Raw genomic sequence first — 22,883 nt, forward strand, 5'->3', positions numbered from 1 at the left:
TGAAATAAAACAAAAAAGAAGTTTAAAGATTCCCAGCACTTGAATCCTGCTTGGTTAGTAAAACATAACCACAAGGAGAAAAATAAAACCAACCCTAATGCCTGTTCAAATTCTTTCCAATATAATGATGATTAGATGGACTGACGTTACAACACCCACAATCATGAACACCATCCACAGTTCATGAATGGGCAACTTTTGTAAGGACTATGCGAAACTACCCTATAAGCCATGTTCAAGTTATCAGTAACTTAAACGAGTACAATCAGAGAAAAGCGAAAACTTAGACTGCTACAAGTGAGGAAGTTAATCATGCCATGTTCAAGTTATCAGTAACTTAAACGAGTACAATCAGAGAAAAGCGAAAACTTATAAGACTGCTACAAGTGAGAAATTTAATCATGCCATGTTCAAGTTATCAGTAACTTAAACGAGTCCAATCAGAGAAAAGCGAAAACTTATAAGACTGCTACAAGTGAGGAAGTTAATCATGCCATGTTCCAGTTATCAGTAACTGTACAATCAGAGAAAAATTGAAAGTTAAACTCCTAGTAATGGACAAAAAATTAAAAAAGTTATGGATTTTTATTTTTCAGAATCATGTGGCAATAAATTACAGTAATATTGGTTACAATAAGATATAACATGAAGATTTGATAAGATGGTGATGTATTATATACTCCCAAGTATTTCACTGACTTGCACAAAAATATTCGCTTTTTTTTCCTTTCTGAAATGAAAAGAAAGGTCACATGTACATTCTACGCATCAAATCAGATCTTTATTAAGTTTTATAGCAGAAGGACGTGTCTGTTTGTGTTCACGTCTGTCGCAGATTATTAATTCATTCTTGATCTAACGGTCTGATCGCCTCGAGCTGTCGCAGTCTTCTGTATCGTCCTATCGTAACAGCCGTGTCGTGATATCAAACTTCGAGCTTGCTAGCTCACCAGTATAAGAGATGAAGAGATAGATAGATTGACAGACAGGTAGACAGACAAGGGGATGGAGAGAAAGAGAGGGAGAGAGAGAGAGAGGGGGGAGTGAAGGAGAGAGAAAGGGAGAGAGGGAAGGAGAGAGAGAGAGAGGGGTGGGGGGGGGGGGGGCAAATGTAACTATGCTATTTCTGTCGGGCACATCTGAAACTTCCCGCCCACTCTGGCAACCGTAACATTCACTATGTGCCAACCATGATTGCTAACACGATAATAGAATATATGAGTCAGTCTATCAATTCATTTTTTCTTCAGTTTTCTTACTTTGCAGTATCCGTGGTAGTTGATTGAATCCCTTCAGTCAAACGCATTGTATTCATAAATGCGACATGTAGATTCTTCCAGGAATGATATTGGTTCTCCCGATAAATCTGGGAAGAAGAAGACAACGGCTATGCGTAGCATGTTGCACAGGGTAGTTTCTTCAACGTTAACATCATTCCCCCAGACTGTGTGTGTCATTACCATTGCCCCCGACATTGCCAGGCACCTGTGAGGAAGGGAACATGACGTGTCGAAAAATCTTGTTTAAAGTTTTACCAGGGAGGTAGAATGAGCCTCTTTCCATCTCCGTGGTTGTTGTGCGCACCTGGTAAAGTTTAACCCTGGATATATTACGGTTAGGGGGTCCAGAAACGCCTTGTTATATTACATTTCGGCTCTTCTCACAAATATAAACATTTTATATGAATATATATATAAACATATCGTTGGTTGAGAATGATAAGGGCATTAAGTTGTCACAAAACCCATAGTGTTCGAGACAACTTAACGCCCGTCTCATTCTCAACAGACGATATATCAACATTTTATATAAATATATATATAAACATATATAAACATATACATAAGATACAAATTTATTCTCTTTTTATTCTTTCCCATTTTCTCTTTCATTTTTGCCCTTCATTTTTTTTTTTTTTTTTTTTTTTTTGCTCTTCATTGTCGACTCGAAGAAAACTCGAAGCGAAATGTCAAGACTGTGAACACGATTGGGCAAAGCTCCTGTTGCACGAAACGTACCTCATGTCATCCGGTGAATATCTTCGGCATATGTGCGCCAAGTGTTCACCGTACATCAGCGGGGTCCTGTACGATATTTCTAATGAATATAAATGATGAATAATCGTGCATCACCGGATACTGAAACAGGCTTATATAATTTATTCATATATCTGATGGAGTCAGAAAGATAGAGGGAGCAGGGAGGTAGGTCTACACATACAGATGTAAGTTAGAGAAATCCAGAGTAATAATAACGATGCTAATGACGACGACGATGACGACGATGATGATGAAAATAGGTTTAACAATGATAACAAAAGTGATAATGATTGTGATTATGATTATTCATGTGACTTTGGACGCGCCAAATTCACTCTGCAAAATGCTAAAGACGTACAAAGTAAAAGGACTGTACAGTACTGGTTGAGGTGAGGATTCAGGTTTGTAACATTTTTTTGGTGAGATAATGAGAAACAGCTTGTGAAATATGAAATAGCATGTTATTTCAAGAAGGATTCAACGTTTATTTGATGAAAAATGGTCTCGAAATGGCTGAGATATCAAAAAAAAAAAAGCGATCCTAATAAAATTGACAGGCCACGACTTTTACTAAGATCTCTTTGTTTTACCTTGTTTTTAGGTATCTCAGTCATTTCAAAACCGATTTTTCTTCAAATAAACTTTCTATTCCCCTTAGAATTGTATACTCTTCAACATTTCATTGAGTGGTTTCTAAATATCTCGCAAAACGTTTTAAGCTGAATCCTCACCTCAACTAGCACTGTACAGTTCCTTTAAGTTCAAAGTTACTTCAGTGTAACCTTAGTTTGAGAATACCAACACTGTATGATATTTTGTCTTGCGATACTCGTGAATACGTTGTATACATTACTTTAATTTATATAACCATGTTTATAGTCATGTTAATGTATGGAGAGTTGACCTGGCAAGACTAGTCGGTTTCTACCACCAATCCCCCCCCCCCTCTCTCTTTCTTACTTCCTCTCTCTCTCGCTTTCTTTTTTGTTATCCTTCTGTTACAGGTGCGTCGTGTTGCCCCCCCCCCCATTTTTTATTGTATTAACATGGTATGTATCATAAATCGGTTACCATAGAGTCAAGCTTTCTGCTTATTGTTGGCCGCTCTTTTTATACGGAAATTATGTTACAGATGTATATGTGTATTGAAAATTGTTGAAGTTGTAGGAAATAGCAATACTGTGTAGAACCATATGTATAAGATATTGCTGAATGCCTTACAGAAAATGATATTGATTGAATCAAATCAAATTCTTAACCTAAAAACGAATCACCTAACAGTTACATTCAATATCTTCAATGCAATGCAAGGAGTTAATACAGGAAGACAGTGTGAAAAATAAACGTATTTTCTGAATTCATTGGGCATTTTGAAACCACTTTCTCACCATTTTCATTGCAGCTGAGCATGACGATATTCATGGCCTAGTATTCAGTTGTTGACGGGTTTGAGCAGCCGATGAGCTCGCCGACGAGTCCGTTGTCTGCCAGTCCAATCAATCCATTATCTGCCCACGTACTTGAGCCTGGTGAATCATTGTGTACAGTCTATATGGGGAGTTCAGAATCTGGGAAGTGAACAACTTAGGATATATCAATGATGTTTCCTCATTGAATTATGCGACTAGCATTGTAAGCCACTTTATTTGATTTTTTTTTAATCTTCATTGAAATGACATAGTTCTTCTGATGTACGCTCTCGCTGCAATTAAAGGTGTGAGGAACTGCGAGATTTTTGTTTGAACTTCTCAACCAAAGTGAAAACGAAAGTGTATAAATATGTCACGCATTAGTATAAATCTTGACGACCGAATGCACACATAGGTATATAGACACGCACTTTGCCCAACTTGCCAAAAAATCTGTCCTTTTCTGTTAAAGTTAAACATGTCAGAGTATAGCATATTTCCTTGTTTTTTATCATTTTGATACTATTTTCCCCTTTTATTTGTCCTTGGAAGTGCTTTTCACTGATCACTTTTGCCCCTGGCAGGACATGTCATAATTGCGTAGGCAAGAAGTTGATAATTTTTAAAGCTAAAGGCGTATTTGATGTCTACAGGGGGCAATTGGCCCCTCATTAAATTTCTGTGCCAGCAAATTTTCAACATGCAAAAAGGAGTTAAACATGCCCTTTTTTGGATTTGTGGTTGTCTTCGACAAACATGCCTTTTTTTTTTACTCCTGTATTCGAGTGACGATTGGTCGACTGCTCATCACATGGCGTTTTCTAATATGATCCTTTGCGCACTTCTCTAAAGCCGTCAAACAGTTTTGGATAACTCACGATGACGTCACTAGCCTTATATACTATTCCAAACGTTACTCAGCTAGTGTGCCTTCGCCTTGCTCTGAGAAATGAATATTCATTCGGGGCATGGGTTGGACCACAACTGTTAAGGTCCAAGGTGTTGCATAAAACAAATAGTGAACGGTCTTTATTCGTGCAATGGATCACTGACGGGCTGATCGCATTCGACTGTTGGTGAGCTCTCGATTCAACTTGACTTCTTCCCCGGTGAATACAGAGCATGACATGATTACTTCCCCTCGTGAGGAATCTTGTACCATTGCACTCGTGACCATCACACTTTTAAACTAGTCAGCGTGACTAAGAAGCATTCGCGACAAACAGGTCCATTGTAAGACTGTAACCAACTAAAAAGAAAAGACACACACACACACACACACACACACAAAGCCAGCAAGCATACAAACAAAGAAATTAACACGTCCACCAGAAGGAAAGAAAGACATCTGGAATTAGATTGAAATAACATTGAATGGAAAGGATAAAGAGGATATTTCTCGCCTAATACCTATACGGACAAAGATGGTCTCACTTGATTTTTAGGTCGATATACACTGAGGCTGACGTCAGGAAACTAAATTTTCACGTCATATTGACAATGGAAAGTGTCGTTTGATATGAATAACATGAACTTTAACACATGCACACACAAGCATAGGTCATATTATATATGTATATATATAAGTATATATATATATATATATATATATATATGAAAAAGAAGACAAAAAATATGAATAATCAAACGTGACCCTCCGCAAAAAAAAAAGAAAACATTACTGTCCATCATGATCCTTGCATTGTGCTTTAAGAGCTACAAGTGACCAGGACAAATGTGCAAACTATAAGATCATACATGAAAAAACAAACAAACAGTGAATTAAATGTGAAAAATACGATATCCCTCTTTGTGAGGTAAATCTTCGCAGAAGATACGTAAACTTGCGTAGAATGTGATGATCTAAAAGTACCTGATACAGCAGCCCTTGTTCCGTAAAGTGAGTCAACAGTATGTACGTGACATGCTCACGTCATTGCAGCCAGCCGTGTGCTGACAGCAGCGCTGACATTTACGTGATAAAATCGAGGGGCTATTCCGGGAAACATTTCTGACTCGATGTTACTAGTAACTTTGTTGGGCTTTGTTCTCTGCCCGAGTTCACTTCCATTGTCACTTTCGTCATCTGAGGGTTGATTCAAAGTGCGGCTTCCAGGGTGCGACCCTGAGCCAACTTTTCTCTTCCCACCATTCTATGATAAGACACTAAGTCTTGACAGACAAGATGATCATGAAGATTTACCCATAGCTGATTTCTACCAAAAATAAGAAATAATCATAATATGCTGTAATGAAATAAACACTGCAACTTGTGATGATCAGAATAAGCCTTAATTCCCTACCGTTTCCACAGGCCCTGTCACAACAAGCTACGCGGGCTTGTTGCGAGTAGGGATTTTCAAGCCACATTTTTCTGCGGGCGGACAAGGATGTTGGCGAGTTCCGTACTTGCGTCTTATTGCTAGATGCGTGCTATTTACCTGATACTTGCGTGTATTCCGTGTGATCTGCGTGAGAGCTTTGAAACAGATCCATTTCAGCTACGAGTGACATACGGGGACTACGAAGTACCTGCGTTACGGATGCGAAGTACCTGAGAGGGAGCTACCTACGAAGTGCTGCCGCTAAGGGCCTCCTGCTGGTGTTCTGCGTGTACCTCTGCGAGCAAACCCCCGCGACTCACCCGGAACGAGTTTTGAGCATGCTGGAGGCCTTGTTTTACACCGTGTCGTGTGAAGCCTTGCGGGTTGACGTGCGGGGAGACACTTGCTACCCGGACCTCCCAGCAGTTGGTCCGCACCTAACAGTACTTATCTCGCGCGTAGTTGTCCGGAGGTGCACATGCAAGTACGATTTACCCGCAGCCAAGTTTTGAGCATGACCAAAACTTTTTCCGGGTGAGTCGCGCGGATTGCCCGCAGAGGTCCACGCAGAACGCCAGTAGGAAGCCTTAGCGGTGGCACCTTGAAGGCAGCTCCCACGCAGACACTTCGCAGCTGTAACGCAGGTAGGCCCTACTTTGCAGTCCCCGTATGCTTCAAGATAATGACATCGTGAGACTTCTGCCATTCCTTCAGAGGGGTTCCTTCACCGAGTAGTCAGCCCTCACTCACCACCCACGCGCCTGACACGCAGGTCACACGGAAGTAGAACGTACGGGTCCACAGGTAACGCATGCGAAACTTGCCCAATAATCCTTGTCCGCCTGCAAAAATTGTCCTGCGTGCTGAAAAATCCCCAAACGCAACAAGCCAGCCTAGCTTGCCCGGAAAGATATGACAGGGTCTAAACTTGGCTGCGGGTGAAAGGGACTTGCGTGAGCAACTCCGGGTAACTACGGGTGAGATACGTGCTAGTAACTGTCATGTACGGGTCATCTGCGCCTGCGGGGACCTCCGGGTAGTAAAAATTGTTCTTCGCAAGTCGCACGCAAGAATTGCCCGGAAAGGTGTGACAAGGCCTTTAGCTCAGTGTGCTATCAGGAGGATAGAAAATTGTTAAACTCTGCCAAAAAAGAACAAAACATAATCATAAGCAACACAATAACTCTTTTTATACTGGGACGAGAGAAAGGAGGAGGTGGGTGGGGGAGAGAAAAGGAAACTCTCCAAAGAAAGGGTGGTGAGCTATAGCTCAGTCAGTAGGGCGTCTACCTTACGATCCTAAGGACCCCGGTTCGATTCTCGGGTCCCACTGAGCAGTGTTGTGTTTAATCATACCGTCCCCTCTAGTAAGAGGCAAAACACTCTGTCCTTCGGATAGGACATAAAATGAAGGTCCCGTGTGTGAGAGAGTAACAACTCATGCACGTAAAAGATCCCACTTGCTTCATTGCAAAGAGCAGGGTGTTTAACCCGGTGAAGTAGTGCCGCCTTGCGTCCAACTGGACCCCATGGAAGACCAGGTATTGCAGCTGAGTATGGGCTATCCAGCCATCTTCTTAGATGAAAATGAAACAAACAAATCAAGTCAAGACGGAAAAGACAACTAACTAGCATTTTTGTGTTGAACAAGTTTTTGTGCTGAACAAAAACTGATAGTTTTTACAAAGTAGAGAAAAATAATAATTTCATTGCCGAGAGGAGCAAGAGCATAGATAGAAAAAGGGAACATACACACACACATACACACAAACACACTCAGACTAAAATTAGAAGAAAAAAAATCTCCTCAATGTCATCAGTCATGACACCAATCTCAGCAGGTGGTGGCAACTGCAGGGAAATTGGCGACTAGGAAGAGACCTGAAGAGGGTGGACAATTCTGATTGATTGATGTAGATCGGGATTCATGAAATGATATCAGAGTGAGTCAAACATGGGACGGTTTTTTGCGACTATACAAAACGGGAAATAGCGTGATAATTATATTGGCCAGGAAAAAAAAATGTCCATCAATGCGAGAGGGGAAATAAATACTTCCAGAATTTCACGGGAAAATCAGATCGATTCATGATTAATTGATGTTGCCCTGTTTGTGAAAGGTTTTGGAAAGGAAGAGCAGTGAGAAGAACGATCAAGAAAAAGAATGGCAGAACGCAAGGAGAGCGAGGAGGCCATGAATGGGTCACAAACTTGGCAGTGTTACGAGGTTTCAACCAAAATGCGTCATGGGCTCAATTAGCTTGTCTATGACTAGCCAAATGGGCCATAGTTACACTTTGCTTATGAATATCTCCAACTCCTTGCAATAGCGATTTATATTGACCTGTAAGCACGATGCGTGCTTATCAATACAATTGTACATTCATTCGGTCAATGTAATTCTGATTGCCGAAATGCATCCAGCATCCACCTGTATCAAATCATATAGCATTTACTTTTTTTTAAAAAAATTACTGTTTCGATTTTAATTAGATATTTCGGTATCCCTGGGCCCCGCTTTATCAAAAGATATAATCGATTGTAAATTTTCTTAACCCATTGGCTGCCATAGACTTATGATAAAAATCAACTATATCATCAATGATAACTCTTCATAAAACAAGGCCCTGGTTGGGTAACGTGCCTTATCCTCACTGCCTATACCAGTTCTACGAAGGCAATCAATGGTCCTGAAGTTCGAGGTTCCCCGGTTATTAGCATTGACACTTACAGTTTAGTGGCCACGTCAAAGGAATCCGTACATAAACTCAAACAATGGCAATAGCAGTCAATCAAAGCTACACTGCGAATGTATGTATATACTATAGTCACTTCACAGAAGTTGACCAGATTACCACCTATAGGAGAAATATCCATGTCCTGGGGATAACCGTCCTGTCTGAACCCTGATGCGTGTATAACCCAGCTATACCTGATTGATGAAACACGTTACATATCTCTGCATTATGCCATTAGGGCTATACAACAGAAATTTAAAAAATGTGATTTGGGGAGATTTATAATTTCACAAAGTCCATGCCACTCACCCGTCGTGTGGGCGTGCACTGTATTATAGTACAAAGCTTGTTATTCAGTTGCTATTTCAAATTGTCCAATCAGGGCTGTGTAAAATACATGACATCGTGATTTTTTTTTTCTCAATCACTAACAACGAGTGACTAATCACCAATCCAAATCGTCCAGTGAGGCTTGGGTTTTGGGGAATTACCTCTTACTTCTCTACATAACAACCAAGTGGTAAGTTGAGTTTCTGCTGAAATTACGAAATCTCGCAGGACGTTCGCCCGAGCGGATGTCAAGCGTTGCTAGGGATGACATGAAGAGAGTAGGCATTGATGGGAAGGACGCTGTTCAGCCTCGTTCGGCCACCATTCCTCTGCCATTTCTCAGCTCAATGCTAAACAGGAAAAGAAGAACGAGCATAAAAATTATGTACAACGTCTTTCATTGAGGAACAATCACAATGTTTAAAGAACAAAAGATGTAAGATATGAGACAACTGTTCATAATCGTCAAACTATACGGCAGTCTTCCAAGGAGCGTCAAGACACCGTGCCAGGTTCAATTTGGTAGGATCTTATCGTCGCAGAGGCACGCCGGGACGCGCAATACGTGCATCAATAGAAGACGTATTACGAACCGATGAGCCCTGGATGGGAGCCAGAAAAGAGGGCGGAGCGGGATAGTAATGAACAAAACCGCAGTATAAATAAGACCGTGGATATTGTCCCGAATTCATGTGTGCTGTTAGAAACCTCGGCTGCCGGTTGTTTTCTTGGTACTTTTGCACGAGCTCGAAGCCATTCCTCTTTTGTGTTTGCCATCCACTACATTGTATCTGCACTTTGAATTGGAGCTCATCTGTGTCACCATTTCCTATCATCCGCGATGGCTCTCCTTCTACTTCTTGGAGCTCTTCTAGCTCAGGCGGTGACATCGCACGCCACGTGTGAGAAGTACTGGACCGAGTTTGACGGAAGTTGCTATCGGTGAGTATTCATCTTCATTCCTCCTTCTCTCCCCCTCCCCCTTCTCTCTCTCTCTCTCTCTCTCTCTCTTTCTCTTTCTCTCTGCTATCACCACTGATAGCAATATGATTGACAAACACTGATGGCCTACATTGTTGCGAGATCAATCGCTTTACTTTCTAAATGAAAATTCTCATTTAAAATTCAAAATAAGTTTGGGTGCTTCATCTAAAGTAGGGTGAAATTCCGCCTGCTGAATGATATACGTGATTAGCCATCTGATATTTATCTTGCATTTATCAATATCATTACGATATTCAGAACATTATTTCTACCATTTGCATTATACTGATAAGTTAAGGTCAAAAGATGAGATAAGACTTGACACTAGACACTTAATACTCTCTATATAGGTAAAGTATTTATTTGTTACTGGGAAGACGATTACAGTACTGCTGCCTTATCATACAGCGCGCATCTCCAGTAATGAGACATTCATATTTAACCGTCTGCTTGCCACCTTAACCTCCCGTCCATATAATTTTGTGAAATCTGTGCACATTTGGGTCATTCGCAGAGAAAGATTTAAAATCAAAGACCATGCCGAAAGTATTGCTTTCAGAGGATTAATGCGATATTACGATTTCAGAGAAAGCAATACGATACGTTTCTTGTGAGATTCCAGGTACTCGTTGAGAAGGCTTTTTTATTGGAACTACCGACCTGCGTGAAATTATATAATAAAAAAAAATGAACAAAGTAAACGTGCATGGTGTATGTAGCGTCGCTTTTATTTCCCACTAAATGAAAGTGGGACTTGCATTGTTGACTCTGATCTCCAAGGTTTCACAACGTTACTTTTGCGCTTCCATCACTATCACTTTTTGATAACGTAAGGCTCCTCTATTTCCCTATATGTGTCTATTCCCAATATGGAATTTTCCGTATAACTGGTTATTTAAGCAGCTACAACGGCAATGTTATGTTTTTGTTTCTATTTTATGTAAACGAAAATACTTATTCAGAATATTCAATTCGACTTTCTTAGTGTATGTATTCCAACAAGTATCAATTGCGCAGATTTCATGGTTTTACTGTTCCACTATGCACGAGTAATGTTACTTTGAGTCACGATGAATATTCTATCATTATAGCAGGGCTCTCTTTCTATGAAAGAGCAGAACCTGTAGGTCTTAATGAGACTACCCTGTGGAAATAAAACAGAAATGATGATAATGATAATTATAATGACAATGATAATGCTGATAACAATAATGGTGAATAAATGAATAAACAACAGCATTTGCGCGTGGAAGATTGTAGTCCATAGATAATATATGTATATATATATTTTTTTTTTCAAAATTAAAGGTTACAAGCCAGTCACAGTCGTGACGTAAGACCTTCTTTTTCTCATTAGATTACTTAACCTACTTTCTGCAATGCTTAGCCTCCTTTGACTTAGTTATCATTGATGTTGCATACTTTCAGCATACGATTTTGGTGGCAATCTATTGGCAGATGACATCATCAACTGCTAAATTATTTAATCCTAATCCCACCGGGTTTTTTGAGGGACTTGAAACGGGGGGGGGGGGGGGCTTTTTGGCCCTCCCCCTTCAGATCGCGGTCGTGGATCGCGCAATCCTCGCGAAAATTTGCACTAAGATAGAGGCCATTGTAATCTCTACAAGACTGTACAGTTAGATTTTTCACATTTTGATTTATGTATTTTATATTAATTAATCTATGCTGATTTATGCAAAAACAATTTCCAAGCTCCAAGACTTCTAATTTTTGGTGAACATGTTCTTTTCAATATCCTCAACAATAATATTGAAGCGAAAATTCGGCTTTATAATTATTTCTAACGTATTTTATTGTTTATGGAATTTCTTAATTATTTCCTTGTTTTTACCTTTTGTTTTTGTTTTGTTTTTTCGTCAGAATTCGTCGCAGAAATTTTAAAAGCATAATCAGGCTAGAATAAATCATTATCAGCCATAGAAAGTAAAAATATTCATTTTCATATGAATTAATTGCAAAAATACAATTTACTTTGGATTTGTACACAAAATCACGCTTTTGAGCAATTTTGGGGTCGACAAATTGGAGCAACAAATTTGGTCTCAAAAGTTTCGCGATACTTGAAAGAAAAAAGTCATAGAATGTCGCGGCGGGAGCATCACGCGTTGCGGAATAATCACGCGAAACGTGGGAATAGGATTAAGAAAGATGTTGATGACATAGGAGCAAGTATCTCCTCTCGATGGAATCGGTTGTAGACATTGCCATTTTTCGCTGGGCCGTCATAGATTGCTTTTCCTCCATGGATACCTCCTAAAACTAAAGCATCAGCCTTTCAGCGTAATGACGACGGGCAAAATATTCGAATGGTATACCGCACACTTGCACGACTAATTCTATTCTATGCTTTAAGCATTCTATCCCGGGCGAGATCTAAGTCTAAATTTCGAAAACGTTAGAATGGTAAATAATGGATGTGATATAAATAGAAATCAATAATCAACTGTCTATATCTTTAGATGCTCAAAATTAGAACACTAATTTCCCTTGCTACTGCAGTTACAGATATAACCACACCTACTTGCATCCAGACAATTAATCTTGCGATTCACAGTTTTTTTTTTTTTATCACCCAATACGCAGAGCTGATTATTTGCTTTGCTACACCTGTTTCTGAAGAGTGGGATAATGGGGAGTGGTGTAATGGGACCTAATCGTTATCGATGGCAAATTTGATTAGGGATGTTTACCGCCTATGATACCTCTGGTTTTTTTTCAACAGAAATGATTGTATATTTATTCTTATATAATACATACATTGTATGTGCGTGTGTGTGTGTGCGCGCGCGCTCGTGTGTATTACCAAAATGTTCTTAATCCCCATCCAAAGACCACTGTGAGAGGTAATGGGAAGAAATACTTGACTATATTGATAAACGAATTAAATTACTCAATCAAAGTACTTCGATGAAATATTTGGAAAGTATGTGTATACGTTGTAATGATCCAATATAGAGACAAACGGAAAAGCAGTAGTTCGTGAAAATTCAAAATAACAAACACGGAGCCTTAGCACTCTGCGAGTCATCAGATCAATGCCAGGAGCCTCAGTAACTCGAGATTTTTAATCAGGCTAAACACTGATGCAGCTATAACAATCACGATGATTGAACTGAGGTTTATTATTCCCCGTTCAAACGGTATGCTTGAGACATTCATTGAGACTGACCATGCAGTTTGTCCTTATATTTCAGACTGTTGCACGGTGGGTCGATTGGGAGAGGTTTTGGAAGCAGGATACAAATCACTGATCCCGATGGTCTAAGTCAGCTGGCAGCTAACCAACGATGTGGAATGGAAAAGGCTGGCGCGTGTCTTGTTACGATCAACTCCGTGAGAGAAAGTGACTTTCTGTTTACGTGGGTGTTGACCTCTTTCAGAGATCCCTCAGCAACCTGGATCGGCCTCCATAAGATAGGCTTTATGTGGAAATGGTATAGCGGTGAGAATGTTACCTACGTCAATTGGGAAGACCCCCAGGCGGCGCTAGAGTACAACGAACCGATGGGCGCCACTCTCTTCGAGGCTGATCCACAGCTCTATACGGGGCGGAATGTCATCGATATTTCTCCACACTGGAAGATAGAAGAGCCCCATACCAGAAGGTCTTTCCTATGTGAGTACAAGTTGCCGATCAACACAAATACCACCGGCACCACCGGCACCGGCCAAGGCGCACTACTGAGACAAGGCTACTACCAGCAAGATGTGGCACCGCTGAACAGCTTCGCGGCTGGCACTCAGGGAATGGCGGGATCTCGTCTCCACGAAATCGTGCGAAACCAGCGGTACAGACGCCCTTCCGCTTACAGACAGAGAAATTTCTTCGCCGTCCTTCCATAGGTCGGTCTCCTTCCTACTTACAGACCATCGCGAGTCATCTGAGAGAGTCGCTCTGTACTTCCGAGTATCCCCTGCCAGAGACTGAATACTTTCATTTAACTTGCGTTCCGAATTCTTCAGACAACTTTCTCGCACTAGATTCAATTATTTCACATTCCATCTCACCCGGGCTTTGATTCCAAAATCCCACCGACACTGTCCGAAAAGAAGGAAGCCATCCCGCTCTCGGACTTACGGTGACTTAGGAATTTGCCTCACTGGCTGTAATATAATGTAACTGCAAGGGCGAAGTTGATGGCTCTGCTGAGTCTGAACACGAAATGAACATTTTCCCTTTGCGTAAAATTAGTTTGATTTGCTTTGTGTATCTTACGTGTGTTGAATAAAGTGAGTTTTCTTTTGTTGAAACAAATTGTTTCTGACAGTGTTTCGCTCTCTGTGGTTACCGTATAATTACATTCTGTACGGCTCAATAAGATTAAAACTACAATATCGTATCTGATTACGTATAATACTAACAACATTACAATTACTATCATTAATATGAATACACACCCATGGTATGTATTATACCTTATATACATACACATACATGAATATAATATGTGAATGCATGTGTATGTATTCACATATGAGCAGGAATATATGTGCTTGAAATGCATACATGCATACATACACAAAAATTGTGAACATGTCCGTATGTGCAGAGAGAGAGAGACATTGTCTGACGTTCGGCTGCTGTAGGATATATAGCCCATGTCATAGTTGACCTTCAAGAGAGGATAATATCAAAGACTGATAGCAAAGATTTACTATGAAGACAAAAATAGATCGGACACAATCAAACAAGTTATGTAATTGTATATTGTTTCATTTTAATGTCTTCATGAGAAAGTGATATCGACCACAATAAACTGCATTCAGTCAAATGAAATAATTGTGTCATGAAGCGATTGATAATCTCATTCAATTTTAAGCCCCGTCTAAACAGGTCACAAAACGCAGGGTAGCCTCGGGGTAGCCTCAGGTGAAGACTGTTCTCCGGAAAACCACAGAATGGTGGCCGTTTTAACACGGCTCTGCTGCAGACGGAAAGAGAGAGCGCCTTCTTCATTTGAACCGATACAGTTACGTTTGCAGTTCCCGCTCAAGGATTACTTTAGACATCCATTCAGCACACTAGTTTCACACACTGTTCATTTTGATATCAAGTGTAGAGTGATATAGGCCCTAGCAATCTAAACAGCTAACGACTTTCGGCAATAATGCATTATAACAGCTCACAACTTTCGGCAATATACGTTATAACAGCTAACAACTTGTGGCAATATACATTATAACAGCTAAAACGTTCGGCAATATACATTACAACGGCTAACAACTTTCGGCAATATACATTATGACAGCTAACAACTTTGTCGTCGAGCAAGAGCCCTCTTCGGCTACTTCAATCGATCTTACAAAGAACAACCGGAAAGAGGGGAGGGGAGGGTGTCTCGGATAATACGAGGCGGAAACGAATGACGTTTGTTTGATAGATACAAAAACACAAACAACAAGCTGTGGTCACAGTTTACAGTACTGCTCTTGCCTTGACTATAATTAAACAGATCAACTTAGAATCGACCGATCGCCAGTTCAAAATATTATTTGTTGATTTGATTTGTTTCAGATCGATTTCAAAATATAATGACCAAGCGTTGGATTGAAAATTACGAGAACTCATTGCGACCTTGCTTTCTTTATTCCTGGTGGATGTAATCGTTGCTGTGCATAGAGTTGACGAGTATAAATAAACAAGCTTGAATAGGTATGAAACTCCTTATAATCGCACTGATTGTAAAATCTCGGCCTTTTCTTAGCAATCTAATAATAGAGGAAGAGTGAAGGGACTAAGAGTTCATAAATTTGACCCTGGAGCTGCGTTTGGAGGAAAGAAACTTCTGTTTTTTAATAAGTAGAAGTCACGCAACTGTGTAAAAAAAATAAACAGTTTTTCAAGGGGCTTCAGAGTATCTTGTCAGGTTCAATTAGGTAAGAAATCATGGTCACAGAGGTACGCAGGGGTATAGGAAGGGCGCATATATCAAGACCTGTACAACGAATATTTATAGATCGATGAGTTGACAAAGAGAGCTCTGGATAAGTGCCAGGAAAGAGGGCGGAGCCGGGGGATAATGAATAACTACCATATATAAATGAGACCGTGGAAATCTTGGTGAATTCATCTTCGATGTTTAGGCTGTCGCCTTCGAAGACTTTGGAATCTTCCTTAAGGCCAGCACTGGCTCCAACTCATCCCTGCTGTGGGTATTTGCTCGACAACAGTTAAATTGATTCAATTCTTCCACCTTTTTGTTTTCCACTCGTTCGTGATGTATCTTCTCCTTCTTGGGGCTCTTTTGGCCCAGGCGATGGTATCGCAGGCCACATGTGACATGTACTGGACACACTATGCTGGAAGCTGCTATAGGTAAGTGCTCATCGTTTTTAACGCGCCGCTTGAAAACGTCCTATACTATAGAGGATAATTATTCATACCTTCTGATCCTTTCCCCCCAAATCCATATCATGTTCGCCTGAGTTATTGAGGTGAACGGTGTGGATATATTTTCATTCTTGCGTACAAAATTTGCCGAGGCGCCTGGCACGTACAATATTGTAATATAAAAGTGATACAAGTTAGTAGTTTACGGAACAATTCGATCTCGTAATGGGGAAAGAAATGGGCCACTCTCGTTACAATGAAACGCTCCGAAATTTGGTGTTTTTTTTTTTTGTTTTTTTTTTTTTGCGACATGGAATATTGCATGGTTGACAGAAACTGAATATTTTCTTCTGGGTAAAGATCAAAGTAGGATTTTTCGTATTCATGCCAAACTAAAAATCTCCACAATCATGTTTATAGACCTGTGAGATAGAGTTTAGGGTTATTCCTCAATTGAACTGGATTGAATTGAATTCACTTATACTTTATTTCCATCAAACAAAAAAGATAAAAGTATAAAAACAAACAAAAAAGAAATACATAATACAGAGTATACATATAGGATCGTTCCTCGAGGAACGGCAATTTAAAGGACAAGTCCACCTTCATAGACATGTGGATTGAGTGAAGGCAATTAGTATATAGAACACATCAGTGAAAGTTTGGGGGAAATTAGACCGTCCGTTCAAAAGTTATGAATTTTTTTAAGTATCTGCGCAGTCACTGCTGGATGAGAAGACTACCACAGTGTATGATGTCACATGCGTTCAACGATATAAGGAAAATAAAAAGAGAATTTCACAAAATATCACTTTTTGAATAAAGTGCACATTTCGTCAACTATAGTTACTGACGTATGTTAAGGGTAATATTATTCCCCTTACCTTTTGAAAGAGAGAAGTCGAGTGTTCTTTTGTTATGCGAGAAAAGTAAAAATATGTTGAATTTTCTTTAATATTTCTTTATATCGTTGTACTCATGTGACATCACAAGCCATAGTAGTCTTCTCATCCAGCCTTTAGTAAGCAGAAACTTTAAAAATTCATAACTTTTGAACGGATTGTCTGATTTTCCTCAAACTCTCACTGATATGTTCTACTAACATTGCTGCATTCACTAAACCCACATGTCTATGAAGGTGAACTTGTCCTCTAAGCTGTCAGATGCTATAGATTACAGATACGATCGCCAATCCACTTGCCTTGTCTGGTACAGAGGACCACGTTCGGAACATAATGTCCAATTTTATGTGCTAGGTCTGCTGTGAAAGAGGGGATTTGTAAAATGCGTGATTCATCAAAAATGCGGTCTTATCCAGTTGCCACAATATATCATTGTTATCCATGATTACGGAAACAACAAATCCGAGAGCACTTGGCACAAATATTGTATCTTGATCATTCTATATGCGGTTTCTGGTACTGGGATATAATTTCAATGCTGATGCTGCTCTTCGCCCATCATACAATAATTTCATCTTTAGATGCTTCTCATCATTTTTCGCCGGCTCTGTTGGCGTTCGCGGTGCTTCTCTACCATATACTGCAGCACATAATACAAACACTTTCTGGTCCTACAGATTAGTATCATATAGATAGAGAACGACCGTTATGAACGATTACAATGTTCACATTCTGTCGCGTTAGAATCACGGGCATAATAGGTCCATGGTTATATCAATATCAACTAACGTCGTGAATACTAAACGATGACCACCTAATCATTCGGCCATGGCATACAGACCTATAAAATTGTGGGCGGCAGAGGTATAGTTCACGGTCGTCTCTATGGATATTGGTCGCGGATTGTCCTCGGAGGAAAATTAAGATTCAGTAGAATTTTTAGCTGAAGAAGTGAGTTTTCCTGTGGATATTCACAACTATAATGATAGTTACACAGATGTGGATTTTTCGGGGTATTTTCCCTCTGTATTTTAGCGAAAGGCCACAGTTAGAGGCAGGGTGCCTGACACTGGACTAGAGTTTACATAATTATGAAAGTACCCTTGTATAGAGGACATCAGTGTGAATACCGTCGCAACAGAAAAAAAAAAACAAAAAAAAAACCGTAGGCTCAGTATAGGGAAGAAGCTCATGCACAGCCAATGTGAAACAATACAGACAAATTCTATCGTTGTTCCCGCCATGCATTCGAAGCTGATTAATTTTGAGTTAGGTCCTAAAGCTAAATTGTGCAAAACATAACATTCACTGATTTGGATCGATTTGTATGTCGATCCCCATCCCTTAAAACTAATCAGTTTGTGTTTATCTTTCAGGATGATGCATGGGGGCACGATTCAGACAGCCTCTACCGGCACTATACAAGTCACGGATTCTGGCGGTCTAAATCAGACAGGGGCCAACATACGCTGCCAGAATGAGAAGGCTGGAGCGAGTCTAGTCACGCTGAACTCTGAAGATGAAAATAACTTCCTGTATGGGTGGATACTATCTACGAACGTGGACCCAGGACATGTTTGGCTTGGTCTTCACATTGATGCGGGTTCAATGACGTGGAGATGGTTCAGCGGTGAGAACGTCACACACACCAATTGGGAAGACCCTCAAGCGACCATTGGGCCGTTTCAGGAACCCTTTGGCGCGGTTATATTCGAGGCTAGTATACAGAACCAGCCGCAGGGGCCAAATACCATCGACATTTCTTCCCAATGGAGGATGGAAGAGGCTAGAACCTTCAGGTCCTTCGTTTGTGAGTACAGGCTGCCGACCGCCACCAATGCCACGACCAACAACCAAGGCGCAATGTTAAGAGAATACAACCAGCACCCTGAGCAAAGACCGCTGAATAACTTCGCAGCTGGCATTGCAGGACTAGCTGGCTCTCGCCTTCATGAGGTAGTTCGAAGCCAGCGTTATCGACGCCCACCCACTAACAGGCACCATCATTCATATGCAGTTCTTCCTTAGGTCCGCCTCCGTCCTATACTCGAACACTCCTCTCACTTCACCCAGAAAGGTGGACGACCCTCCTCCTTTATATAGCTGCTTTACATATTACAGCGCGCCATTCTCTACTTCTATATCAAGAATCGATGATCCTCTCTCACGGACAGAGTTTAAAGGGATGGTATAGTTCTGGTTGAGATGGAGATTCAGGTTTCAATTTTTACGAGGTAATTAAAAACTTTTTATTTGGAATATTAAAGAGCACACAATTCTAAGAGGAAGTCACAGTTTAGGGCCTATTTGAAAAAAAAAAGTTTTGAAATGACCGAGATATCCAAAAATAAAAGAGGTCCTGATAAAAGGTTGGTCCCACCTTTTATACATTAGGACAGCTTTGTTTTACTTTGTTTCTGTTTTTTGATATATCAGCCATTTCAACACCGATTTTCATCTAACAAACTTTGAATTCCTCTCAGAATTGTATACTCTTGAATATTTCATATAAATGGTTTCTAATCATCTTGTAAAAAGTCAAAACCTGACCCCATCTCTACCAAAAACTGTATCATCTCTTTAACCTGCATTAAGCTGGCCTCCGAAAACACAACGTTGAAGGGATGGCTTAAATATTATCTTCCAGCATATCAAGCCGAAATATGTGTATAGTCATGAACTTGTCTATTATAAACGCATGTGCAAAGGAAACGGCCCTACTTTAATAGGCAAATAATAGTTTAAAGATGTCAGTTTGATTACTTTGCCTTTATATCCTTATATATGTGAAATAAAGTGATTTTCTTTCGATGAAAGAAAATGTCGTCTTATGTCTTAGTGTCCAATCTAACATTTTTAATCTCATAATCATGCTATATAGATTCGTACAACTAAAGCAAATCACAATGCTCAATATACTCACTTATGGCCGATCCAAGATCTACAATTTGCACCCTGATGAAAACAAACAAGTTAATCACACATTATATTTTACTGGTCACTTTTACACCTTACATAGACAATCAAGTACAAAATATTTTTTTTTTCTTCCAATAAACATAAAAATAAATGGGATTCATCGGTTTATATAAGTGATTAAAATCTACGGCTGATATGAAATCTATGGTATACCCAAGTAAAGCTAACCACCCAGAAAAGGACAAAAGAACCCGGTAATGCTTAATCTAACTGAAGAAATCGTCGGATTGCTTTCAATTTTACATTTGTTCATGAGACGTTAGAAAATATTTCTTCAGAAAAATGAATTATTATTTTTCAGTGAATTTGCTTATTCGTTACTTTGATGTGAACACTACATTTCTAGATTTCTGCAGGAAGAGTCGTGACTTTTGTAAGGAAACCAAGCTCAAAGAAAAATGTGGATTGCGTGAAAGCAGCAACATCATATTAGAACATAATTATCAGTCAAAGTTTGAGGAAAATCGGACAATCGCTGCAAAAGTTATGAATTTTTTAAGTTTTGGTGTTGGAATGACTGGATGAGGAGACTGCTTGAGTTTATGACATCATGTGTGGACAACAATTATAATGAAAATGATACAAAATTCAACATGTTTTACCAGCGTAATGAAAGAGCACTTGACTAACCGCTTTCTGAAAGCAGGGGGAATTTATTACAACCCTTCACATATTATATCAGTATCAAGTTGATGGAATGTGTAATTTCAGTGACAAATTAATTATTGTTGAATTTTTCCTTTATATTGTTGTCCACAATGACGTCATGAACTCTAGTTCTTGAACTCGTCTTGAACTCGCGAGCATCACCGAATGTATGAACCTCTCACCTTTCCACCACTATGGTTCCATTCTTGGTGTTTGTATTAGATGCGTATAATTCATTCTATAATCAACATTTATATACAGTGGACTCCCGTTATAACAAATTAAGTCCTCGGAGCCAGCTGTTTTCTTTCGTTGTATTGAATTTTCGTCGAAAATTAAATTTTAAGAACACTCTGAATATAATCTAAGACGATAATTTTGGACATGAGTTTTTACTTCGTTGTAATGAAAATTTCGTTCATTATAACCGTGTTTATTATAAGGGGCGTGCATTGTATACCTATACTGTTTTATATATATATATATATATATATATATATATATATATATATATATATATAGGCCTATATAGTATTCTCTCTGATATGTCTTATATGTATTCATATACATACACACATATCATAGTACATTATATATATATATATATATGATATGCAAAAAATAATAATGATGATAACACGCACAATCCTTGTCATCATTACTAATATCACACACCATGCATTCCATTCCAAGATGACAAACGCCACCGGTAGGCTAGTGGGTCCTATACCACCATGCAATTTTGCCACTATGACATGCTACACAAATTTAGGCCTACATGTATATAATTGGCTTAAATATCAACCAATTCAGTTGTTGAATAAAAATATACAATTTAAATCTCACTTAATGACATTTCAACCAATCACAAGTCGTGGCGGTTTTATTACAATCCTTGGGATTACATAACCTAAACTCCACAATATTTTTCGACATTCTCAGTCCTATATCTGTGAAGCTGGCGCTTAGCAAATTCTTTGATGATTCCACTGGCAAATCAAAAACCCATAATAGGGGAAAACATTCATTTCATTTCATTTCAATTTATGACGTGGAGTACCATGTTTTCGTGAGACAAGCACTGATATTTCAAGCCAATTAACTTGGTATCGCAGACACAACTGGTAAATTCGGTTCCACCTCTCTTTCTCCCCATTTCTTCATTTCGTGTTCCTTTTTTCCCCAATAGTGCATGTTAGGCCTACATTATAAAAGATCCGAACCACATACCCAGTATTATAGAATGGGTAGCGAGAATTCTGCAATCTGATTGGTCGAGAGCTATGTGTTCATTTTTACTGGCTGCACGCTGAGTCACAGTGGTAAACATGTTATCGCGCACTTAGCAAGAGTACGCGTACTTGTAACAAAGGTTCGCGCACTAAAGCAAGCGTTCGCGCACTCAGCTTGGCCATGCATCCAGTAAAAACTTATGCATGGCTGGCCATGCATCCAGTAAAAACGGTAAGTACGGGTATGCATGCCCTTTACGGAAAGCCAAAAGGAAATGCATCCAGTAATTTTGTCATCGGGTAACACGATAGAAAACTGGGTTTTTGACAAGAAAATTACCCATTCTATAAATCAAATGACGCACATGTCTTTTCGTGCGTCAGTCGGAATATAGTGTGCATGCGGTAACTATGGAATTTTAGCCTAAACCCACTCGGCTTCGCCTCGTGGGTTAAGCATTCCATAGTTACCTTATGCACACAATATACAAATGACGCACAGGTCTGAGTGCGTCAGTCGGAATTGTGTGCATAAGGTAACTATGGAATGCTTAACCCACGAGGCGAAGCCGAGTGGGTTTAGGCTAAATTCCATAGTTACCGCATGCACACTATATTCCGACTGACGCACGAAAAGACATGTGCGTCATTTGATTTATAGAATGGGTAATTTTCTTGTCAAAAACCCAGTTTTCTATCGTGTTACCCGATGACAAAATTACTGGATACATTTCCTTTTGGCTTTCCGTAAAGGGCATGCATACCCGTACTTACCGTTTTTACTGGATGCATGGCCAGCCATGCGTAAGTTTTTACTGGATGCATGGCCAAGCTGAGTGCGCGAACGCTTGCTTTAGTGCGCGAACCTTTGTTACAAGTACGCGTACTCTTGCTAAGTGCGCGATAACATGTTTACCACTGTGACTCAGCGTGCGGCCAGTAA

At 39.7% G+C, this 22,883-nt stretch overlaps 1 protein-coding gene and 1 long non-coding RNA gene across 2 annotated transcripts; one reads left to right on the forward strand and one right to left on the reverse strand.

Moving 5' to 3' along the window:
* Window positions 1-1,110: 1,110 nt before the first annotated feature.
* Window positions 1,111-20,037, reverse strand: LOC140229026 (uncharacterized). Its single transcript, XR_011901264.1, has 4 exons — window positions 20,005-20,037; window positions 3,428-3,587; window positions 2,019-2,097; window positions 1,111-1,485 (listed from the first exon to the last, which is right to left on the reverse strand). It is a non-coding gene; the product is annotated as an uncharacterized lncRNA (long non-coding RNA).
* Window positions 9,636-13,847, forward strand: LOC140229025 (30 kDa spicule matrix protein-like). The gene is made up of 2 exons (XM_072309288.1): window positions 9,636-9,782; window positions 13,043-13,847. The coding sequence occupies exons 1-2, from the start codon at window positions 9,682-9,684 to the stop codon at window positions 13,689-13,691; spliced, it is 750 nt and encodes a 249-aa protein (XP_072165389.1). The 5' UTR covers window positions 9,636-9,681; the 3' UTR covers window positions 13,692-13,847.
* Window positions 20,038-22,883: the final 2,846 nt, after the last annotated feature.

The sequence above is a fragment of the Diadema setosum genome, chromosome 5 (genome assembly GCF_964275005.1).
Source record: "Diadema setosum chromosome 5, eeDiaSeto1, whole genome shotgun sequence".
NCBI lineage: Eukaryota > Metazoa > Echinodermata > Echinoidea > Diadematoida > Diadematidae > Diadema > Diadema setosum.

Bases quoted from the DNA above. Each gene is read 5' to 3' on its own strand.
- LOC140229025 (XM_072309288.1), top strand. From the start codon at position 9,682: ATGGCTCTCCTTCTACTTCTTGGAGCTCTTCTAGCTCAGGCGGTGACA. The intron at 9,783-13,042 runs GTGAGTATTCAT...CTTATATTTCAG, and splicing joins TTTGACGGAAGTTGCTATCG to ACTGTTGCACGGTGGGTCGA.